This window comes from Mauremys mutica, chromosome 13 (genome assembly GCF_020497125.1).
Source record: "Mauremys mutica isolate MM-2020 ecotype Southern chromosome 13, ASM2049712v1, whole genome shotgun sequence".
Taxonomy (NCBI): Eukaryota; Metazoa; Chordata; order Testudines; family Geoemydidae; genus Mauremys; species Mauremys mutica.
Window position 1 is genome coordinate 53,858,944 of NC_059084.1, and position 18,888 is coordinate 53,877,831.

At 45.6% G+C, this 18,888-nt stretch overlaps 2 protein-coding genes across 2 annotated transcripts; one reads left to right on the forward strand and one right to left on the reverse strand.

The window, feature by feature from the left end:
- The first annotated feature begins 12,703 nt into the window (after positions 1-12,703).
- On the forward strand, positions 12,704-13,639 carry LOC123348198 (olfactory receptor 4E1-like). The gene has a single exon (XM_044985659.1). It carries the CDS (start codon positions 12,704-12,706, stop codon positions 13,637-13,639), a length of 936 nt encoding a protein of 311 aa, XP_044841594.1.
- Positions 13,640-17,582: 3,943 nt separating this feature from the next.
- Positions 17,583-18,518, reverse strand: LOC123348197 (olfactory receptor 1509-like). Its single transcript, XM_044985658.1, has one exon. The coding sequence runs from the start codon at positions 18,516-18,518 to the stop codon at positions 17,583-17,585; it is 936 nt and encodes a 311-aa protein (XP_044841593.1).
- Between the last annotated feature and the right edge of the window lie 370 nt (positions 18,519-18,888).

The window sequence follows — 18,888 nt, forward strand, 5'->3', positions numbered from 1 at the left end:
AACAAGCCAAGCTCTTGGGCAACAAAATGGCAAATGAAATTTAATGTGGATAAATGTAAAGTAATGCACATTGGGAAAAATAACCCCAACTATACATACAATATGATGGGAGCTAATTTAGCGACAACGAATCAGGAAAAAGATCTTGGAGTCATCATGGATAGTTCTCTGAAGATGTCCACGCAGTGTGCAGCAGCAGTCAAAAAAACAAACAGGATGTTAGGAATCATTAAAAAGGGGATAGAGAATAAGACTGAGAATATATTATTTCCCTTATATAAATCGATGGTACGCCCACATCTTGAATACTGCATGCAGATGTGTCTCCTCATCTCAAAAAAGATATACTGGCATTAAAAAAGGTTCAGAGAAGGGCAACTAAAATGATTAGGGGTTTGGAACGGGTCCCATATGAGGAGAGAGTAAAGAGCCTAGGACTTTTCAGCTTGGAAAAGAGGCAACTAAGGGGGAATATGATAGAGGTCTATAAAATCATGAGTGATGTGGAGAAATTAGATAAGGAAAAGTTATTTACTTATTCCCATATTCAAGAACTAGGGGCCACCAAATGAAATTACTGGGCAGCAGTTTTAAAACAAATGAAAGGAAGTTCTTCTTCACACAGCACACAGTCAACTTGTGGAACTCCTTACCTGAGGAGGTTGTGAAGGCTAGGACTATAAAGAGGATACATTCATGGAGGTTAAGTCCATCAATGGCTATTAGCCAGGATGGGTAAGGAATGATGTCCCTAGCCTCTGTTCGTCAGAGGATGGAGATGGAAGGCAGGAGAGGGATCACTTGATCATTACCTGTTAGGTTCACTCCCTCTGGGGCACCTGGCATTGGCCACTGTTGGTAGACAGGATACTGGGCTAGATGGACCTTTGGTCTGACCCAGTACGGCCATTCTTATGGTCTTATGTTCTCTTTGGAGCCCCTTTCATAAGGTAGGTTCTCCATTCCTCTGATCATCCTAGTAGCCCTTCTCTGCACCTGTTCCAGTCTGAATTCGTCTTTCTTAAACATGGGAGACCAGAATTGCACACTGATGAGGTCTCACCAGTGCCTTGTACAATGGTACTAACAATTCCCTGTCTCCACAGGAAATACCTCGCCTGAATCACCCTGGGATTGCACGAGCCTTTTTCAGGCTACGTCACATTGACAGCTCGTAGTCATCCTGTGAGCAACCAAAACACACAGGTTTTTCTCCTCCTCTGTCACTTCCAACTAATAAGTCCCCAGCTTATAGCAAAAATTCTTGTTATTTGTCCCTAAACTTATGACCTTACACTTTGCACTATTAAAGTTCAACCCTTTTGTATAACTCCAGTTTACAAGGTCATCCAGATTGATTTGTAGGATATTCCGGTCCTCCTCCATGTTAGCAATACCCCCCAACTTTGTGTCATCTGCAAATTTTATTAGTATACTCCCACTTTTTGTGTTAATGTTAGTAATAAAAATGTTAAATAAGATTGGTCTCAAGACCAATCCCATAGGAACTCTGTTACTAACCTCCCTCCAGCCTGACAGATCACCCTTCAGTATGACCCATTGTTAAGGCTGCAAGTCTGTCATGGAGGCCACAGAAATCATGGATTCTGTGACTTTCCGTGACCTCACGACTTCTGCAGCGGCGGGTGCAGTTGGCCCGGGGACCTCCTGAGCAGCTCGGGCAGCCCCTGGGCCAGCCACACCAACTGCTGCTGGGGCAGACTTGGGCCACCACTCCACCCCCCCAGCAGCAGCAGGAGTTTGGGTGTGGGAGGGGGTTCAGGGCTGAGGCAGGGGGTTGGGGTGTGGGAGTGGATGAGGGCTCCAGCTGGGGGTGCAAGATCTGGGGTGGGGCCGGGGACGAGAGGTTTGGGGTGTAGGAGGGGGCTCCAGGCTGAGGCAGGGGATTGGGGTGAGGGAGCGGGTGAGGGCTCTGGGTGGCGCTTATCTCGGAGGGCTCCCCAGACTGGCGACATGTCCCTTCCTCAGCTCCTAGGCGGAGGTGCAGCCAGGCAGCTCCGTGTGCTGCCTCCACCCACAGGCACTGCCCCCACAGCTTGGTTCCTGGCCAATGGGAGCTGTGGAGCCTGCACTCAGGGCAGGGGTAGTGCACAGAGCCTCCCTGGCTGTCCCTCTGCACAGGAGTCAAGGGACATGTCACCGCTTCCAGAGCGCCGCACAGAGCTGGGTAGGGAGCCTGCCAGCCCTGACAACAACCCCCTCAGCAGCAGCAGGGGTCCTGGGCCACACACCAATACCCAGCCCCACCCCCCAGCACCAGTGGGGGTCCTGGGCCACTCCCCAGATCACCCAAGTTTTAATCAGGGATATATAGTACAAGTCATGGACAGGTCATGGGCCATGAATTTTTGTTTATGGCCCGTGACCTGTCCATGACTTTTACTAAAAATACCTATGACTAAAATGTAGCCTCAACTATTGTAGTCTATCTTTTAATCAGTTCCTTACCCGCCCCCCCTTTCAATTCTCATATTAATCCCCATCTTCTCCAACTTAACTCATAATTTCCCGTGTGGAACTGTATCAAATGCCTTACTGAAATCCTGGTAGATTAGATCTACTGCATTTCCTTTGTCTAAAAAAATCAGTTATCTTCTCAAAGAAGGAGATCAGGTTGGTCTGGCAGGATCTACAGTTTGTAAAATCATGTTATATTTTATCCCAATTATTGTTCACCTCTATGTCTTTACCTACTTTCTCTTTCAAATTTGTTCCAAGGCCTTGCATACAATTGAGGTCAAACTTACAGGCCTGTAGTTTCCTGCATCACTTTTCCCCTCCTTTCTTAAAAATAGGAACTATATTAGCAATTTTCCAGTCACAGGGTATGGCCCCTGAGTTTATGGATTCATTAAAGATCCTTGCTATTGGCCTTGCAATTTCATGTGCCAGTTCCTTTAAAATTCTTGGATGGAGATGATCTGGGCCCCCTAAGTTAGTCCCATTATGCTGTTTGAGCTTGATTTCCACCTCGGATGTGGTAATTTCTACCTCCATATCCTTGTTGCCATTAATAGATACCTATCTCATAGAACTGGAAGGGACCCTGAAAGGTTAGTGAGTCAAGCCCCCTGCCTTCACTAGCAGGACCAAGTATTGGTTTTACCCCAAATGGCCCCCTCAAGGATTGAACTCACAATCCTGGGTTTAGGAGGCCAATACTCAAACTGCTGAGCTCTCCCTCCCCATTAGCTACCCTGCCACCACCTCTAAACTTTTCATTCCCCTTATTAAAAACTCAGGCAAAGGTGTTTGGCCTTGCCTAATGGCCACCCCATTCTCAATGTTAATGCTCCACCTCCATTGTCTCCTGCTGATGCTCTGGTGATGTCTGCTAATGTAACTATGTTATGGGCCAAATTCTGCTCTCTCTTACACTGGTGTATATCCGCCACACAGTTAACTTGCAACACAATTAAAAAGGCAGAACTGGGCATGAGAAATTAGTTAAACAGATGCTCTCCATCCTAAAGGCCATTTCACAGACACATTTCCAGTGTCCAGATCCTCAGCTGCTCCAGTACATCAGTGCCGCTTTATTGACCCCATTGGAACAATGGCCAATTTACACCAGCTGGGGATCTGGCTCATTGACTCCAATAGAGTTCTGCTGATTAACACCAGCTGTGGATCTAACTTTAGGACTCCAATCCCAGTGGCAGCTGTTAAACTGTTGCAAAGTTTGTACCTTCAAAAACTTTGGACATTTTAACAACTCCCCTTGCAACTCAGCTGCAAGTCAGACAACATCAAGTCCCTGGAGTACAAAACTTTTCTTAGGGACCAGCACAAATTGATGTCACATTGCAATGAATTTACAGCAGTGCAAAAGGTTATATAGTTGGGGTTGAGAACACAGCCCTGCAGCAGCTCTGGATCTCTGGGGCTAAATGTTATGGGGATCTCCTGCAGGGAGAATTCACCTAGAAATCTTTCTGTTATAAGACGATTGAGCATTAATGACTAGGAAGAGCAACACAGAATTAGCCCAGGAGTCACTGCATTCTGAGGAAGTAGACCGAGAAATTGTACCACTAGGTTCCTATTTGCACAACAAAGATTGTTGGAAAATTAGTCAAGAAAGCTTCCCCTGGTAAATCACCAGCTGTCTGTTACAGAACCCTAAAAGCAGGAACAAAGAGTTAACCTACTCACCAATGATTTTGATATTATTGGCAACAAAACAGAAACTGCCTGTTAAATACAAACTATCACTGATTTCTCTGATAAATTAAAATAATCAGAGACAGGCACAAAGGGCAATTCTGCTGCTTCTGCTTTAGACAGAGAAGTCCCAAATTTTCATAGAAGCGAAGTATTAGGAGTTAGCCCAGATGCAACGATTGTCCAGAGAGCCCTAAGCATTGGGAACTACAACAAGAGTAAGTTTTTTTTCAGTCAATTTGGATTTTTTAAAAAATATTTCTGCTTCTATTTAGGTTTGATTGGTTGGAGGGGGTAGTTTTGTTTGGTTTTTGTTGCTTTACTATTTCTGTCATAACTTCAGAAAACCTTGGCTACTTTGGGATTTCACATTTTTTGACTGCTTGTTTCACCTTTATTAGAGACGTATGCACAGAAGATTGCTATGATCTTATTAAATGTACCAATTTGGGGATCGTGAGAGATGATCTAGTCCATTCCCCCCCTACTGAGTCAGAACCAAGCAAAACCCTCCCTGCCAGGTGTTTGTCCAACCTGTTCTTAAAAAACCTCAAAAGATGGGGATTAACATAAAAACGGTCTTACTGGGTCAGATCAATGGTCTGTCTAGCCCAGTATCCTGTCTTCCAAGAGTGGCCAATGCCACAGAGCAGGGCAATTACCCAGTGATCTCCATCCCCTGTTGTCCAATCCCATCTTCCAGCAGTCAGAGGTTTAGGGACACCCTGAGCATGGGGTTGTATCCTTTACTGTCTTGGCTAATAGCAGTTCATGGACCTAACCTCCATGAACATAGCTAATTCTTTTTTGAACACAGTTATACTTTTGGCCTTCACAACATCCCCTGGCAATGAGTTCTACAAGTTGATTTCCACAGGCTGTGTGCCTATTAATTTCATTGGGTGACCCCTGGTTAATGTGTTATGCGAAGGAGTAAATAACACTTTCTTATTCACTTTCACTGCACCATTTATGATTTTATAGACTTCTATCATATCCCCCTTTAGTCATTTCTTTTCCAAGCTGAAAAGTCCCAGTCTTATTTATCTCTCCTCATATGGCAGTTGTTCCATACCCCTCATCATTTTTGTTTTCATAGATTCATAGATTCTAGGACTGGAAGGGACCTTGAGAGGAAATATTACACACTTTACCCCAATTACCTCATGGCAGGACTAAATACTGTCTAGACCATCCCTGATAGACATTTATCTAACCTACTCTTAAATATCTCCAGAGATGGAGATTCCACAACCTCCCTAGGCAATTTATTCCAGTGTTTAATCACCCTGACAGTTAGGAACTTTTTCCTAATGTCTAACCTAATCCTCTCTTGTTGCAGTTTAAGCCCATTGCTTCTTGTTCTATCCTTAGAGGTTAAGGTGAACAAGTTTTCTCCCACCTCCTTATGACACCCTCTTAGATACCTGAAAACTGCTATCATGTCCCCTCTCAGTCTTCTCTTTTCCGAACTAAAGAAACCCAATTCTTTCAGCCTTCCTTCACAGGTCATGTTCTCTAGACCTTTAATCATTCTTGTTGCTCTTCTCTGGACCCTCTCCAATTTCTCCACATCTTTCTTGAAATGCAGTGCTCAGAACTGGACCCAATACTCCAGTTGAGGCCTAACCAGCGCAGAGTAGAGCGGAAGAATGACTTCTCATGCCTTGCTCACAACACACCTGTTAATGCATCCCAGAATCACGTTTGCTTTTTTTGCAACAGCATCACACTGTTGACTCATATTTAGCTTGTGGTCCACTATAACCCCTAGATCCCTTTCTGCCGTACTCCTTCCTAGACAGTCTCTTCCCATTCTGTATGTGTGAAACTGATTGTTCCTTCCTAGTGGAGCACTTTGCATTTGTCTTTGTTAAACTTCATGCTGTTTACCTCAGACCATTTCTCCAATTTGTCCAGAAGATTTTGAATTATGACCCTGTCCTCCAAAGCAGTTGCAATCCCTCCCAGTTTGGTATCATCTACAAACTTAATAAGCATACTTTCTATGCCAATATCTAAGTCATTGATGAAGATATTGAACAGAGCCGGTCCCAAAACAGACCCCTGCGGAACCCCACTAGTTATACCTTTCCAGAAGGATTGGGAACAATTAATAACTACTCTCTGAGTACGGTTATCCAGCCAGTTATGCACCCACCTTATAGTAGCTCCATCTAAGTTGTATTTGCCTAGTTTATCGATAAGAATATCATGCGAGACCATATCAAATGCCTTACTAAAGTCTAGGTATACCACCGCTTCTCACTTATCCACAAGACTCATTATCCTATCAAAGAAAGCTATCAGATTAGTTTGACATGATTTGTTCTTTTCAAATCCATGCTGGCTATTCCCTATCACCTTCCAAGTGTTTGCAGATGATTTCCTTAGTTACTTGCTCCATTATCTTCTCTGGCACAGAAGTTAAACTAACTGGTCTGTAGTTTCCTGGGTTGTTTTTATTTCCCTTTTTGTAGATGGGCACCATGTTTGCCCTTTTCTAGTCTTCTGGAATCTCTCCTGTCTCCCATGATTTCCCAAAGATAATAGCTAGAGGCTCAGATACCTCCTCTGTTAGCTCCTTGAGTATTCTAGGATGCATTTCATCAGGCCCTGGTGACTTGCAGGCATCTAACTTTTCTAAGAGATTTTTAACTTCTTTTTTTATTTTCTCTTCTAAACCTACCCCCTTCCCATTAGCATTCACTCTGTTAGGCATTCCTTCAGACTTCTCAGTGAAGACCAAAACAAAGAAGTCATTAAGCATCTCTGCCATTTCCAAGTTTCCTGTTACTGTTTCTCCCTCCTCACTGAGCAATGGGCCTGCCCTATCCTTGGTCTTCCTCTTGCTTCTAATGTATTGATAAAAAAGTCGTCTTGTTTCCCTTATTCCCGTAGCTAGTTTGAGCTCATTTTGTGCCTTTGCCTTTCTAATCTTGCCCCTGCATTCCTGTGCTGTTTGCCTATATTCATCCTTTGCAATTTGTCCTAGTTTCCATTTTTATATGACTCCTTTTTATTTTTTAGATCATGCAAGATCTCGTGGTTACGCCAAGGTGGTCTTTTGCCACATTCTCTATCTTTCCTACCCAGCGGAATAGCTTGCTTTTGGGCCCTTAATAGTGTCCCTTTGAAAAACTGCCAACTCTCCTCAGTTGTTTTTCCCCTCAGTCTTGATTCCCATGGGACCTTACCTATCAACTCTCTGAGCTTACCAAAATCTGCCTTCCTGAGGCTTTGGCTACACTTACACTTCAAAGCGCTGCCGCAGCAGCGCTCCCGCGGCAGCGCTTTGAAGCGCTGAGTGTAGTCAAAGCGCCAGCGCTGGGAGAGAGCTCTCCCAGCGCTGTCCATACTCCACCTCCCTGTGGGGAATAACGGACAGCGCTGGGAGCCACGCTCCCAGCGCTGGGGCTTTGACCACACTGGCGCTTTGCAGCGCCGCAATTTGCAGCGCTGGAGAGGGTGTGTTTTCACACCCTGCTGCAGCGCTGCAAATTTGTAAGTGTAGCCAAGCCCTGAAATCCATTGTCTCTATTTTGCTGTACTCCCTTCTACCCTTCCTTAGAATTGTGAACTCTATGATTTCATGATCGCTTTCACCCAAGCTACCTTCTACTTTCAAATTCTCAATGAGTTCCTCCCTATTTGTTAAAACCAAGTCTAGAATAGCTTCCCCCCCAGTAGCTTTTTCAACCTTCTGAAATAAAAAGTTGTCTGCAATGCAGTCCAAGAACTTATTGGATAGTCTGTGCCCCGCTGTGTTATTTTCCCAACATATATCTGGATAGTTGAAGTCCCCCATCACCACCAGATCTTGGGCTTTGGATGATTTTGTTAGTTGTTTAAAGAAAGCCTCATCCACCTGGTTAGGTGGCCTGTAGTAGACCCCTAGCATGACATCACCCTTACTTTTTACCCCTTTTAGCCTAACCCAGAGACTCTCAACACTTCTGTCTCCTATGTCCAGCTCCACCTCAGTCCAAGTGTGTACATTTTTAATATATAATGCAACACCTCCTCCCTTTTCCCCCTGTCTATCCTTCCTGAGCAAGCTGTACCCATCCATACCAACATTCCAATCATGTGTATTATCCCACCAAGTTTCGGTGATGCCAACAATGTCATAGTTGTACTTATTTATTAGCACTTCCAGTTCTTCCTGCTTATTACCCAGACTTCTCGCATTTGTCTATAGGCATCTAAGATACTGGTTTGATCTTGCCTCCCAGTTTTGCCCTGACCCTCCTTTCTCTCTGCCATTATAGCCCATGCTCCCTCCTATTTCCGACCCATCTCCCAGGTCTCCATGTTCTCCACTCACCTGTGGGCTTTGCTCACCTGTCCCCATCAAACCTAGTTTAAAGGCCTCCTCACTAGGTTAGCCAGTCTGTGTCCAAATAGGTCTGTTGTCCTACTCTACATCTTTTCCAATTATTGTATGTCTTTTTCAGGTGGGGTGACCAGAAATGCACACAGTATTCTTAGTGTGGGCGTACCTTGGATTCATATAGAGGCAATATGATATTTTCTGTCTTATTATCTATCCCTACCCTAATGGTTCCTAACATTCTGTTAGCTTTTTTGACTGTAGCTGTACACTGAGCAGATGTTTTCCAAGAACTATCCATGAAAACTCCAAGATCTCTTTCTTGAGAAGTAACAACTAATATAGACCCATCATTTTGTATGTATAGTTGGGATTATGTTTTCAAACCTGCATTACTTTGCATTTATCAACATTGAATTTCATCTGCCATTTTGTTGCCCAGTCACCCAGTTTTGTGAGATCCCTTTGAAACTCTTTGACGTCTGCTTTGGACTACACTATCTTGAGTAATTTTGTATCATCTGCAAATTTTGCCACCTAACTATTCATCCCCTTTTCCAGATCATTTATGAATATGTTAAATAACACAGTTCCCAGTACAGATCCTTAGGAGAGCCTGCTATTTACCTCTCTTCATTGTGAAAATTGACCATTTATTCCTACCCTTTCTTTCCTATTTTTTTAACCATTTACTGATCCATGAGAGGACTTTCCCTCTTATTCCATGACAGCTTACTTTGCTTAAGAGCTTTTGGTGTGGGACCTTGTCAAAGTTTTTTTGAAAGTCCAAGTACACTATATCAACTGGATCATTCTTGTCCACATGCTTGTTGACACCCTCAAATAATTCTAATAGATTGGTGAGGCATTATTTCTATTTACAAAAGCCATGTTGACTTTTCCCCACTGTATCATGTTCATCTATGCGTCTGATTAATTCTGTTCTTTACTATGGCTTCAACCAGTTTGCCTGGTACTAAAGTTAGGTGTACCTGCTTGTAATTGTCAGGTGTGCCTCTGGAGCCTTTTTTAAAAATTGGCATTATATTAGCTACCCTTCGGTCGTCTGATATGGAGGCTGGTTTAAATGATAGGTTACATGCCACCGTTAGTAGTTCTGCAATCTCATATTTGATTTCCTTCAGAACTGTTGGGTGATACCATCTGGTCCTGGTGATTTATTACTGTTTAATTGATCCGTTTGTTCCAAAATGTCCTCTAATGACCCTGAATCTGGGACAGTTTCTCAGTTTTGTCACCTAAAGATAATGGTTCAGGTGTGGGAATCTCCCTCACATCCTCTGCAGTAAAGGCAGATGCAAAGAATTCACTGAGCTTCACTGGAATGGTCTTGTCTTCCTTGAGTGTTCCTTTAGCACCTGGATGGTCCAGTGGCCCCATTGATTGTTTGGCAGCTTCCTGCTCCTGATGGACTTAAAAAAACATTGTGCTGCCAGTTTTTGTCTTTTTTGCTAATTGCTCTTCAAATTCTTTTTTGGCCTGCGTAATTATTCTTGAGGATTCCACACCTCCCCAGGTAACCTAGTCAAGTAACGTAACTAAATTTGGTTTATGCTGGCACCTCTCTTTGAGGGAAGTATCAGAGGGGTAGCCGTGTTAGTCTGGATCTGTAAAAGCAGCAAAGAATCCTGTGGCACCTTATAGACTAACAGACGTTTTGCCGCATGACCTTTCGTGGGTGAATACCCACTTCTTCGGATGCAAGTAGTGGAAATTTCCAGGGACAGGTATATATATGCAAGCAAGAAGCAAGCTAGAGATAACGAGGTTAGTTCAATCAGGGAGGATGAGGCCCTGTTCTAGCAGTTGAGGTGTGAAAACCAAGGGAGGAGAAACTGGTTCTGTAGTGGGCAAGCCATTCACAGTCTTTGTTTAATCCTGAGCTGATGGTGTCAAATTTGCAGATGAACTGAAGCTCAGCAGTTTCTCTTTGAACTCTGGTCCTGAAGTTTTTTTGCTGCAGGATGGCCACCTTAAGATCTGCTATTGCTATTCTCTTTGAGGGAAGATTAAAGTGCATCTGTCTGTCTGTCTGTCCCCTACTGACTGAATGAGCCCTGCTCAGAATGCCGATGTGTATGAGAGAGAGAAAGCTGTCCCATCTATCTCTCTGTAATGTCTGTCTGTCTGCTGCCTCTGCTGGAAGAAGTGCATGTCTGTGTGTGTGATAGCTGCTATCTCCTGGCTTACGGCCCCTGAATCACCTCCTTCCATTTCCTCTCATAACCGTGTCTCTCTGCTCCCTTCACGCTCAGGACACGTCTACGTCGGATAGATATACCTACATGTGCAAAAGTCTTCTGGCAGCAGACAGCTCTGAAATTGAGCCGCAAAGGGCATGAGATCCAATTGATCAAAACTGAAGCTACCAGAAAATCAGACTAGATATGAGACACAAAGTCTGAACAGTGAGTGGAACTAAACCATTGGAACAACCTACGCAGAGATGTGGTTGATTCTCCGTCACTTGGAGTCCGTAAATCAAGGCTACAGGACTTTCCTACAGACTCCCTCTAGCTCAAACAGAGGTTATGGGCTTGATGCAGAAATTACTGGGTGACATTATCTTGTCCGTGTGGTGGAGAAGGTTAGGGTAGATTATCATAATGGTCCCGTCTGGCCTAAAAGTCTAGGAAAATTTCAAACACTTCTGATTTATTTTATTAAAAAATGCATGGAAAAAAATTTCACTGTCAATGAAAAGTTATCAGTGTTTTCTCTTCTCTCCTAATTTCCTCTGTTATATTATAATTTTCTCTGTTCTCTTCTGTTCTCTTCAAGTTATATCTGGCTCTCATTGGCATTGTAACCAAACTTCTTCCAGATCTCCATTAAGTGACACAACTAACATCTGTCACCTGTTACTGCCTTTTGACATTTTCCTACTGAAAAATGCAGGGAATGGGGGGAAATAGGGGAAAGGGTGTTAAAAATATTTTTGTAAAATTTAAAAAATCAGAAAATTAAAAAAAAACAAAAACTGAACAAAGTTTTCTGAACAAAAGCGAATTGTTCATTTAAAACTCTTTGCGCAGGGAAATGCTTGACCAGCCCTTATTATTTGCAGTAGGCTGTGGCCTTCTATGCCCCCACTGAGCCCCATTTGCTGGGGATACGGGTCTGTGCCAGCGGCAGTGAGCGAAGCCTGGCTCACTCAAGGTGCAGCAGCCCATGCTATTAACCATGAAGGTCCACAGGTCAATCCCTGGTTAGCTAGCCAAGACGGTGGCCATCACCTAGGCCCCTACAGGGCCCAACCAAGCAAGGATAGGGGATAGAATGCTGTCATGCACTTGTGGAGGGTTACTACCCCCTAGAGCATGTGTGAGGGAGCAGGGAAAGAACTGGGACTCTGCTCAAGCAGCCCAACGGGCCTGGAACAGAGCTTGATCCATTTACCAGTCTGCACAGCTTTTCTCCTGCATGCGTTTTACATGGCTATCCCACTGCATGCATTTTGCACAGCTCTCCGGTTGCACACATTTCACACAGATTTCCTGCCTCACACGTATTTCACAGCTGTCCTGTTGCAAACGTTTTCCACATCTCTTCCCTTGCATGCATTTTCAACAGTTCTCTTGTGGCATGGATTTTTGCATGGCTTTCCCATCGCATGCGTTCTTCATAGCTCTCCTTTGCATGCGTTCTGCAGGGCTCCCTTATTGGATGTATTTTTGTTCTTCTCTCCTCTTGAACAGATTTTAAAGCTGGAGTCGGGGGCAGAGTCTTGAGTCTCCCAGAATCGGGGGGAGCCCAGGGAGACCCCAGGAGTCAGGGCAGCCAGATGCTCCATTTCATCTTTTAAAAAAAGTAAAACAAACTGTATGATTTTTCTGAAATGTTAAATTTCACAATTTCATTTCTGCAGGAAATTTTGAATTTTCAAGTTTTTATGCCAAATCAGAATGAGAACATTTTTGTTTTTTAAACCCTGGAATTTTCCTGTGGAACAGAATTCCCAAGTTTTGACCAGCTCTCCAGGTGTTGCATGGTTCTCCTTGTGCGTGTATTCTGCACATTTTTCCTGGCTCTCCTCTTACACAGGGCTTCAGAATATTGGTACCAAATAACTGCCATCACTTCTTGCAACATCTATCCCTCAACTAACTACCTGCCTCTCCCATCATGTCTGTTCTTCCAGGGGCAATAAACCCAAGACGGAACATGGTGGCACGGAATGAGAGCAGGGTGAATGAGTTCATCCTTTCTGGCCTGAGCACCAACCACACCCTGGAGCTGGTCCTGTTCGCCTTCTTCACAGTCATCTATGTGTTGATCCTGCTGGGGAACACGCTCATTGTCTTCACCATTGCCTACGACCAATGCCTGCACACCCCCATGTACTTTTTCCTCAGCAATCTCTCTTTCATTGACGTCTGTCACTCCTCAGTGGTGATGCCCAAGATGCTGGCTGACTTCCTAGTGGAGAGGAAGACCATCTCCTTTGGCGAATGCATTGCCCAGATGTTCTTCCTCCACCTCTTCGCCTGCACCGAGATCTTCCTCCTCACCATCATGGCCTACGACCGCTACGCAGCCATCTGCAACCCCATGCGCTATGGCACCATCATGAGCCACAAGTTCTGCCTGAAGCTGGCTGCAGCCATGTGGCTGGGTGGGCTGGTCCACTCCGTGGCCCTGACTGCCCTGACCCTAAACCTCCCATACTGTGGCCCCAATGCCATTGACAACTTCTTCTGCGACGTCCCATTGGTCCTCAAGCTGGCCTGCGCTGACACCTATGTCTTTGAGGTGCTCATCGTCTCCAACTCGGGGCTCATCTCCGTGATCTGCTTCGTGGTGCTGGTGGTCTCCTACGGCATCATCCTCGTCTCCCTGAGGAACCACTTCTCCGAGGGGCGGCACAAGGCACTCTCCACCTGCGCCGCCCACCTGACGGTGGTGACGCTCTTCCTGGGCCACTGCATCTTTATCTATCTCAGGCCGGCCAAGAGCCTGGCCGCAGACAAGGTGGTGTCAGTGTTCTTCACGGCTGTCACTCCACTGCTTAACCCCATCATCTACACCCTGAGGAACGAGGACATGCAGCAGGCACTGCGCAAACTGCAGGCGAGGCAGGTCAATTCCAGAATCAAATGACCCTGAGTCCCAAGGAATCGTTTTTGGGGCAGTTCTCTGGCCTGGGTCATGCAGGAGGCCAGACTAGATGATCACAGTGGTCTCTTCTGGCCTTTGTATCTATGACTCTATGAATATTTATCTCTTCTCCACCACCCATCACTGTTTTATCTGGGTATCTGTCCATCTTTAGGGGTTGTCTTCACTGCCGTGATCGCTCATGGTGTAACTTGAGTATCGCCCCTAACCCAGCTCCTATACACACTCACCAATTTCTAGTTCAAGTTAAGTGGTGGCTTATAGTCAAGCTAACTGGCCCACTGGAGGATGGGGTTAGGGGGTTAAGCTTGAGTGCTGCTTACCAGAGCTAACAAAATAAATTATTTTTGGTTCTCTGGCAGTATCAAAAAATTATGTAGGGCGGAAGGGGAGGGATAATTTTGGGTAGAATGAAATGTCTCCTTCAACCTGAAACTGAATTTTTTGTTTCATTTTTTTAGTTTTTTTTTTAAATTAATAAAATCAAAGTAAACTTTGAAACAAAAAAATCTCAAATCAAAAAATCAAAACATTTTATTTTTAAAATGTCAAAATGAAACATTTTTATTTTTTCAGAATATTTTTCCCTATCAATAGACACAAATGCATGGTGGAGTTCATGGAGGATAGGTCCATCACTGCCTAAGCCTGTGACTGCAAGATGCTGGGATTGGACGACAGAGGATGGATCACCTAATAATTGCCCTGTTCTGTTCATTCCTCCTGAAGCATCTGGCACTGGCCACTGTCTGAAGAGAGGCTACTGGGCTAGATGGGCCTTTGGTCTGACTGAGTATGGCCATTCTTATGTTTCTTATTCTTATGCATGAAATGTTTCAGTCAATCCAAAATCTGCATTTTTCAGCAAAAATATTCAGGTGTTAGCCTGTCTCTGCCTGTAATCACAAGAAATATTTAGCTACAGGAACTCAATACCTCATGGTACCACTGAGAGTTCGCAATGCAGCAGGTCAAACATTCTCCACCTGAACATTTTCTGTCAAAAAAGGACATTTTGTTGAATTTGAAACTTTTCATGGGAACATGTCAATTTTGATGGGCGGGATGGGGGGAGAAAACATTTTGAGAAAGTCAAAATATTTCATTCTGACCTTATCGGAATGAAACCTGTTGATGTTTCATTTTATTTCAAAATCTACTTCATTGTACATTATTGTATCAATCGTAATGTACAATATTTTTTAAAACAGAAATCAGAACAGAACATTTTTATTGACCTGAAAGTGGGAAAGCTTGAACTTTTGTTGTTTTTCTTTCTGATTTCAGAATGAAAACAAATTTCAAAATGTCCAGTTTTCCCGTGGCATGGAAATCCTGAGTTTTGCCCAGCTCCCCTGAGCAGGGCTTCATACAGAGCCACGTTTATATCGTTATCCCTTTTGACATAGTGGCTAGTCCAAGTTTGATGAGCTAGGGGTGTTCTGGCTGGGAGCAGAAATCGACAAAGGACTCTGGTATTTTTGCAGATGGACTCGTGTTTATTTACAAGGAGCGTACTGTCCTGCTTCTCCAGATACAGGAGAGAAGCAAAAACCAGGGAAAGCTTCTTTGCTCCAGACACCAACCTCTTTCAGCCGGCTGGTTGGCTCTCCTTCTCCCTTGCTGCTGTCTCTCTCTAGCCCTGTGTCCCTTTGTTGTGTTGTACCACAGACCTACAATGACAAAGCCCTTTGGTGCTCTCTGCCCACAAAGTCTAAACTGATGGGTGGGCTCAAATACCTCATTTGTTGGTTTAACTGTCTCTTAAGGCTCATCTAATCTGTTCTGACCTCAGCCTCTGGTTTAACACATCTCACTTAACAAGATGGCTAAGGATAACATCCAGAGTTGCATTACACAGTTTGGAAGGGCCATAAACGCTCCAGGTTCTGAACATAAACCCAACACTAACAGACAGGGGGTGGGGGAAACTTCCCTCTAGGCAGTTTCCATGGCTGGTACCAGGCACTGTCAAGACAGAAAACTGGGCTGGATGGGCCCCAGTCTGATCTGGCCTGGCCATTCCCAAGTTGACAGGTCTAAACCCTTGGTGCATGAATGAGTGGGTAACTTAATGCAGCCGGGAATCTGTCCCATTGACCCTACTGGAGCTATTGGTGATTTACACTACCTGGGGACCTGGATCCCCATTGACTCCAGTGGAATTATGGCCAGTTTGCACCAGTGTGGAATCTGGCCCCACTGACTCCAGTGGAGTTATGTCTGACTTACACCCATTAGGGATCTGGCCCCTTATCTCTGTTTCATGCCATTGCAAAGTCTCCAGCACAAGTTTGCATCCTTCTAATCAATTCCTCTGGGTCCCGTTACAAGTTTTCAAAGGAAGTCCAGCTCGGATGATGCTGCCTCTGGAACGAGTTGTTCAGGAGCTAATTAAAAGTAGCAACAGGAGTGTGATGAGGCAGATGGCAGAAACAGAAGCAAAATCAGCTCTCAAGAGAGACTGCACAAGCCGGCTGGTGTAAGAAGTGACAACATTCCCAGCACGTTGCATTCGGGCTGTTCCACTCTCGAACTCTCACTGCATTCCCACCAGTCATCGATGGACTGGAGTGACCCCTAGGGAACTAGTAATGTCCCACCTGCCCATAAACCCGTCACCTATTCAAGCTTCTCACCCCCATGCAGACAAAACCCCCAAAACTTGGGGGGGGTAAAATCTGGGAGCTGGTACTCCTGGGTTCTATCTTCAGCTCTGGGTGAGGAGTGGGGTCTAGTGGGTTAGCGCAGTGGTTCTCAACCAGGGGTACAGGTACCCCTTGGAAGACCTCTGCATTCCCCCAGGAGGGGTTAGATGGGGGTACGCAGAGGTCTTCCAGGGGGTACATCAACTCATCTAGATATTGGCCTAGTTTTACAACAGGATACAGAAAAAGCACTAGCAAAATCAGTACAAACTAAAATTTCATATCAACAATGACTTGCTTATGCTGCTCTGTACACTGAAATGGAAGTCAATATTTATATTCCCACCCATTTATTGTATCATTATATGGTACAAATGAGAAAGTTGGCCATTGTTCAGTAAAAGTGTGTTGTGACGTTTGTATTTTTATGTCTGGTTTTGTCAGCAAATTGTTTTTAAGTGAGGTGAAACTTGGGAGTACACAAGACAAATCAGACTCCTGAAAGGGGAAGTCATCTGGAAAGGTTGAGAACCACTGGGATGATCAGGGGGGCTGGGAGACCAGACTCCTGGGTTCTATTGCGAAATATTCCACTGAGTGACCCTTGGTAAACTCAAATATCTATGGTCACATATGACTAGTTATGAGACCCCACACACTCAGCTCTGCTGGAGGCCCTCTATCCCAACCACAGCCCCCTGCACTCCCCCCACCCTCCAGCTCTGCTTGTGTCCCTCAGTCCCAACCCATAGTCCCCTGCTAGGCCAGTCCTGGGCTCCCCACATGCTCTATTGAGCAGACCCTGATTGTGTGACAGATTCCAAAGTAAATTCTCTTCTAACTGCTGGTGAAATTTGGTGGGGAGCAGAGGATGTGCGGATGAGAATTCCACAGCTGGAGTTTCCTGGCACTCCTGACTCCCCAGAACATTAACGAATAAGTAACTTTAATCACGCGAGCTTGGGCCTTTGGATCAGTTAAGCTCGGGGATAATATCAGCTGATAGCCCATGTTCAGTGCATCGGACTCTGTGTCCAGCTGGGACCCAGGAGAGCTTTCCTTTCCTTCCTGCTTTGTTGTTACATTCCCTTGGATTTGCAGCAGCTCCGCTTTATTGTTTGTTGGGAAAGAAAAAATGTGTTTGTTTGTGTATTTGTGTGTGTGTGTTTTTGTGTGTCTTCCAATCCATCCCTTTGGACCTCATTTCCCCATGCACTGGTCCATTCCTACCTTGGAGGGTTCTCCTCCCTCAGGACCCCATCTGTCTGAACATTACCCTATTTCCCCCTGGAGAAAATCTGTCTCTCCCTCAGTTTCCTCATGGCCCCCTTCACCTCCTGGTTCCTTAGGGTGTAGATCACCGGGTTGAGCACCGGGGTCACCATCGTGTAAAAAACTGACACGACCTTGTCCAGTGAGAAGCTGGTGGCAGGGCGGGTGTAGATGAAGATGCATGGCCCAAAGAACAACGCCACCACCGCCAAGTGGGAACCACAGGTGGAGAGCGCTTTGCGCCGCCCTTCAACGCTCCGGCTCTGCAGAGAGACTAGGATCACCAGGTAGGAGGCTAGCAGGGCCAGGAAGCAGGTGAGAGAGATCATGCCGCTGTTAGAGACAATCAGCACCCCTGTCAGATAGGTGTCGGTGCAGGCCAGCTTGATGACAGGTGGCACGTCGCAGAAGAAGCTATCGATGACGTTGGGGCCACAGTAGGGCAGCCAGACGGTGAGCACAGTCTGCACCAGGGAGTGGACGGTGGCTCCAGACCACAGGGCCCCCACCAGCCAGGTGCACACTCGCAGGCTCATGAGCATGGGGTACTGAAGCGGATGACAGATGGCCATGTAGCGGTCGTAGGCCATGACGGTCAGGAGGAAGATCTCGGCGCAGGCACAGAGGTGGAGGAAGAAAAGTTGGGCCATGCAGCCCCCAAAGGAGATGGTCTTCTCGGCAGAGAGGAGATCAGCCAGCATCTTGGGGGCCGTGACTGAAGCGTGGCAGATGTCGATGAAGGAGAGGTTCCCCAGGAAAAAGTACATGGGGGTGTGGAGGCGCCGGTCATTGACCACCGTCACCATGATGAGGCCGTTCCCCGCCAGGATCAGCAGGTAAATGATGGAGAAGAGGGCAAAGAGGGCCAGCTGCAGCTCCCAGGTCTCGGTGAGGCCAAGCAATACAAAGTGTGTCACCATGGTGACATTCTCCCCATCCATGCAGCAAGCTCTGCGGCGGAGGCCCACGCACTGCACCAGGCAGGGAATCACGGGGACGTGTGCCAAGCGGAGCTCTTCGCTGGGATCTGGGGGCAAGAAGTTCAGGGCCTGGGGATAGGAAAGCCAGCTAAGGGATTTGGACACTTAAAATGAGTGGATAGCGGGCATCCGCTTCCCTGAGGGGGCTTTGAAACACTCACTCTACAGGCGGGTTTTTTAAAAAGAGAGTGCCCAATTCCCATTGACTTTTACTCTCTTGGGCTCCCTTGGAAATCCCAGCCTGTGTGTGGAGGAGAAAGAAAGAAAGAAACCATTAGCCACGTGAAACTGTCATGAACATGATGTCAGGTTAATAGCGAGGATCTCTACG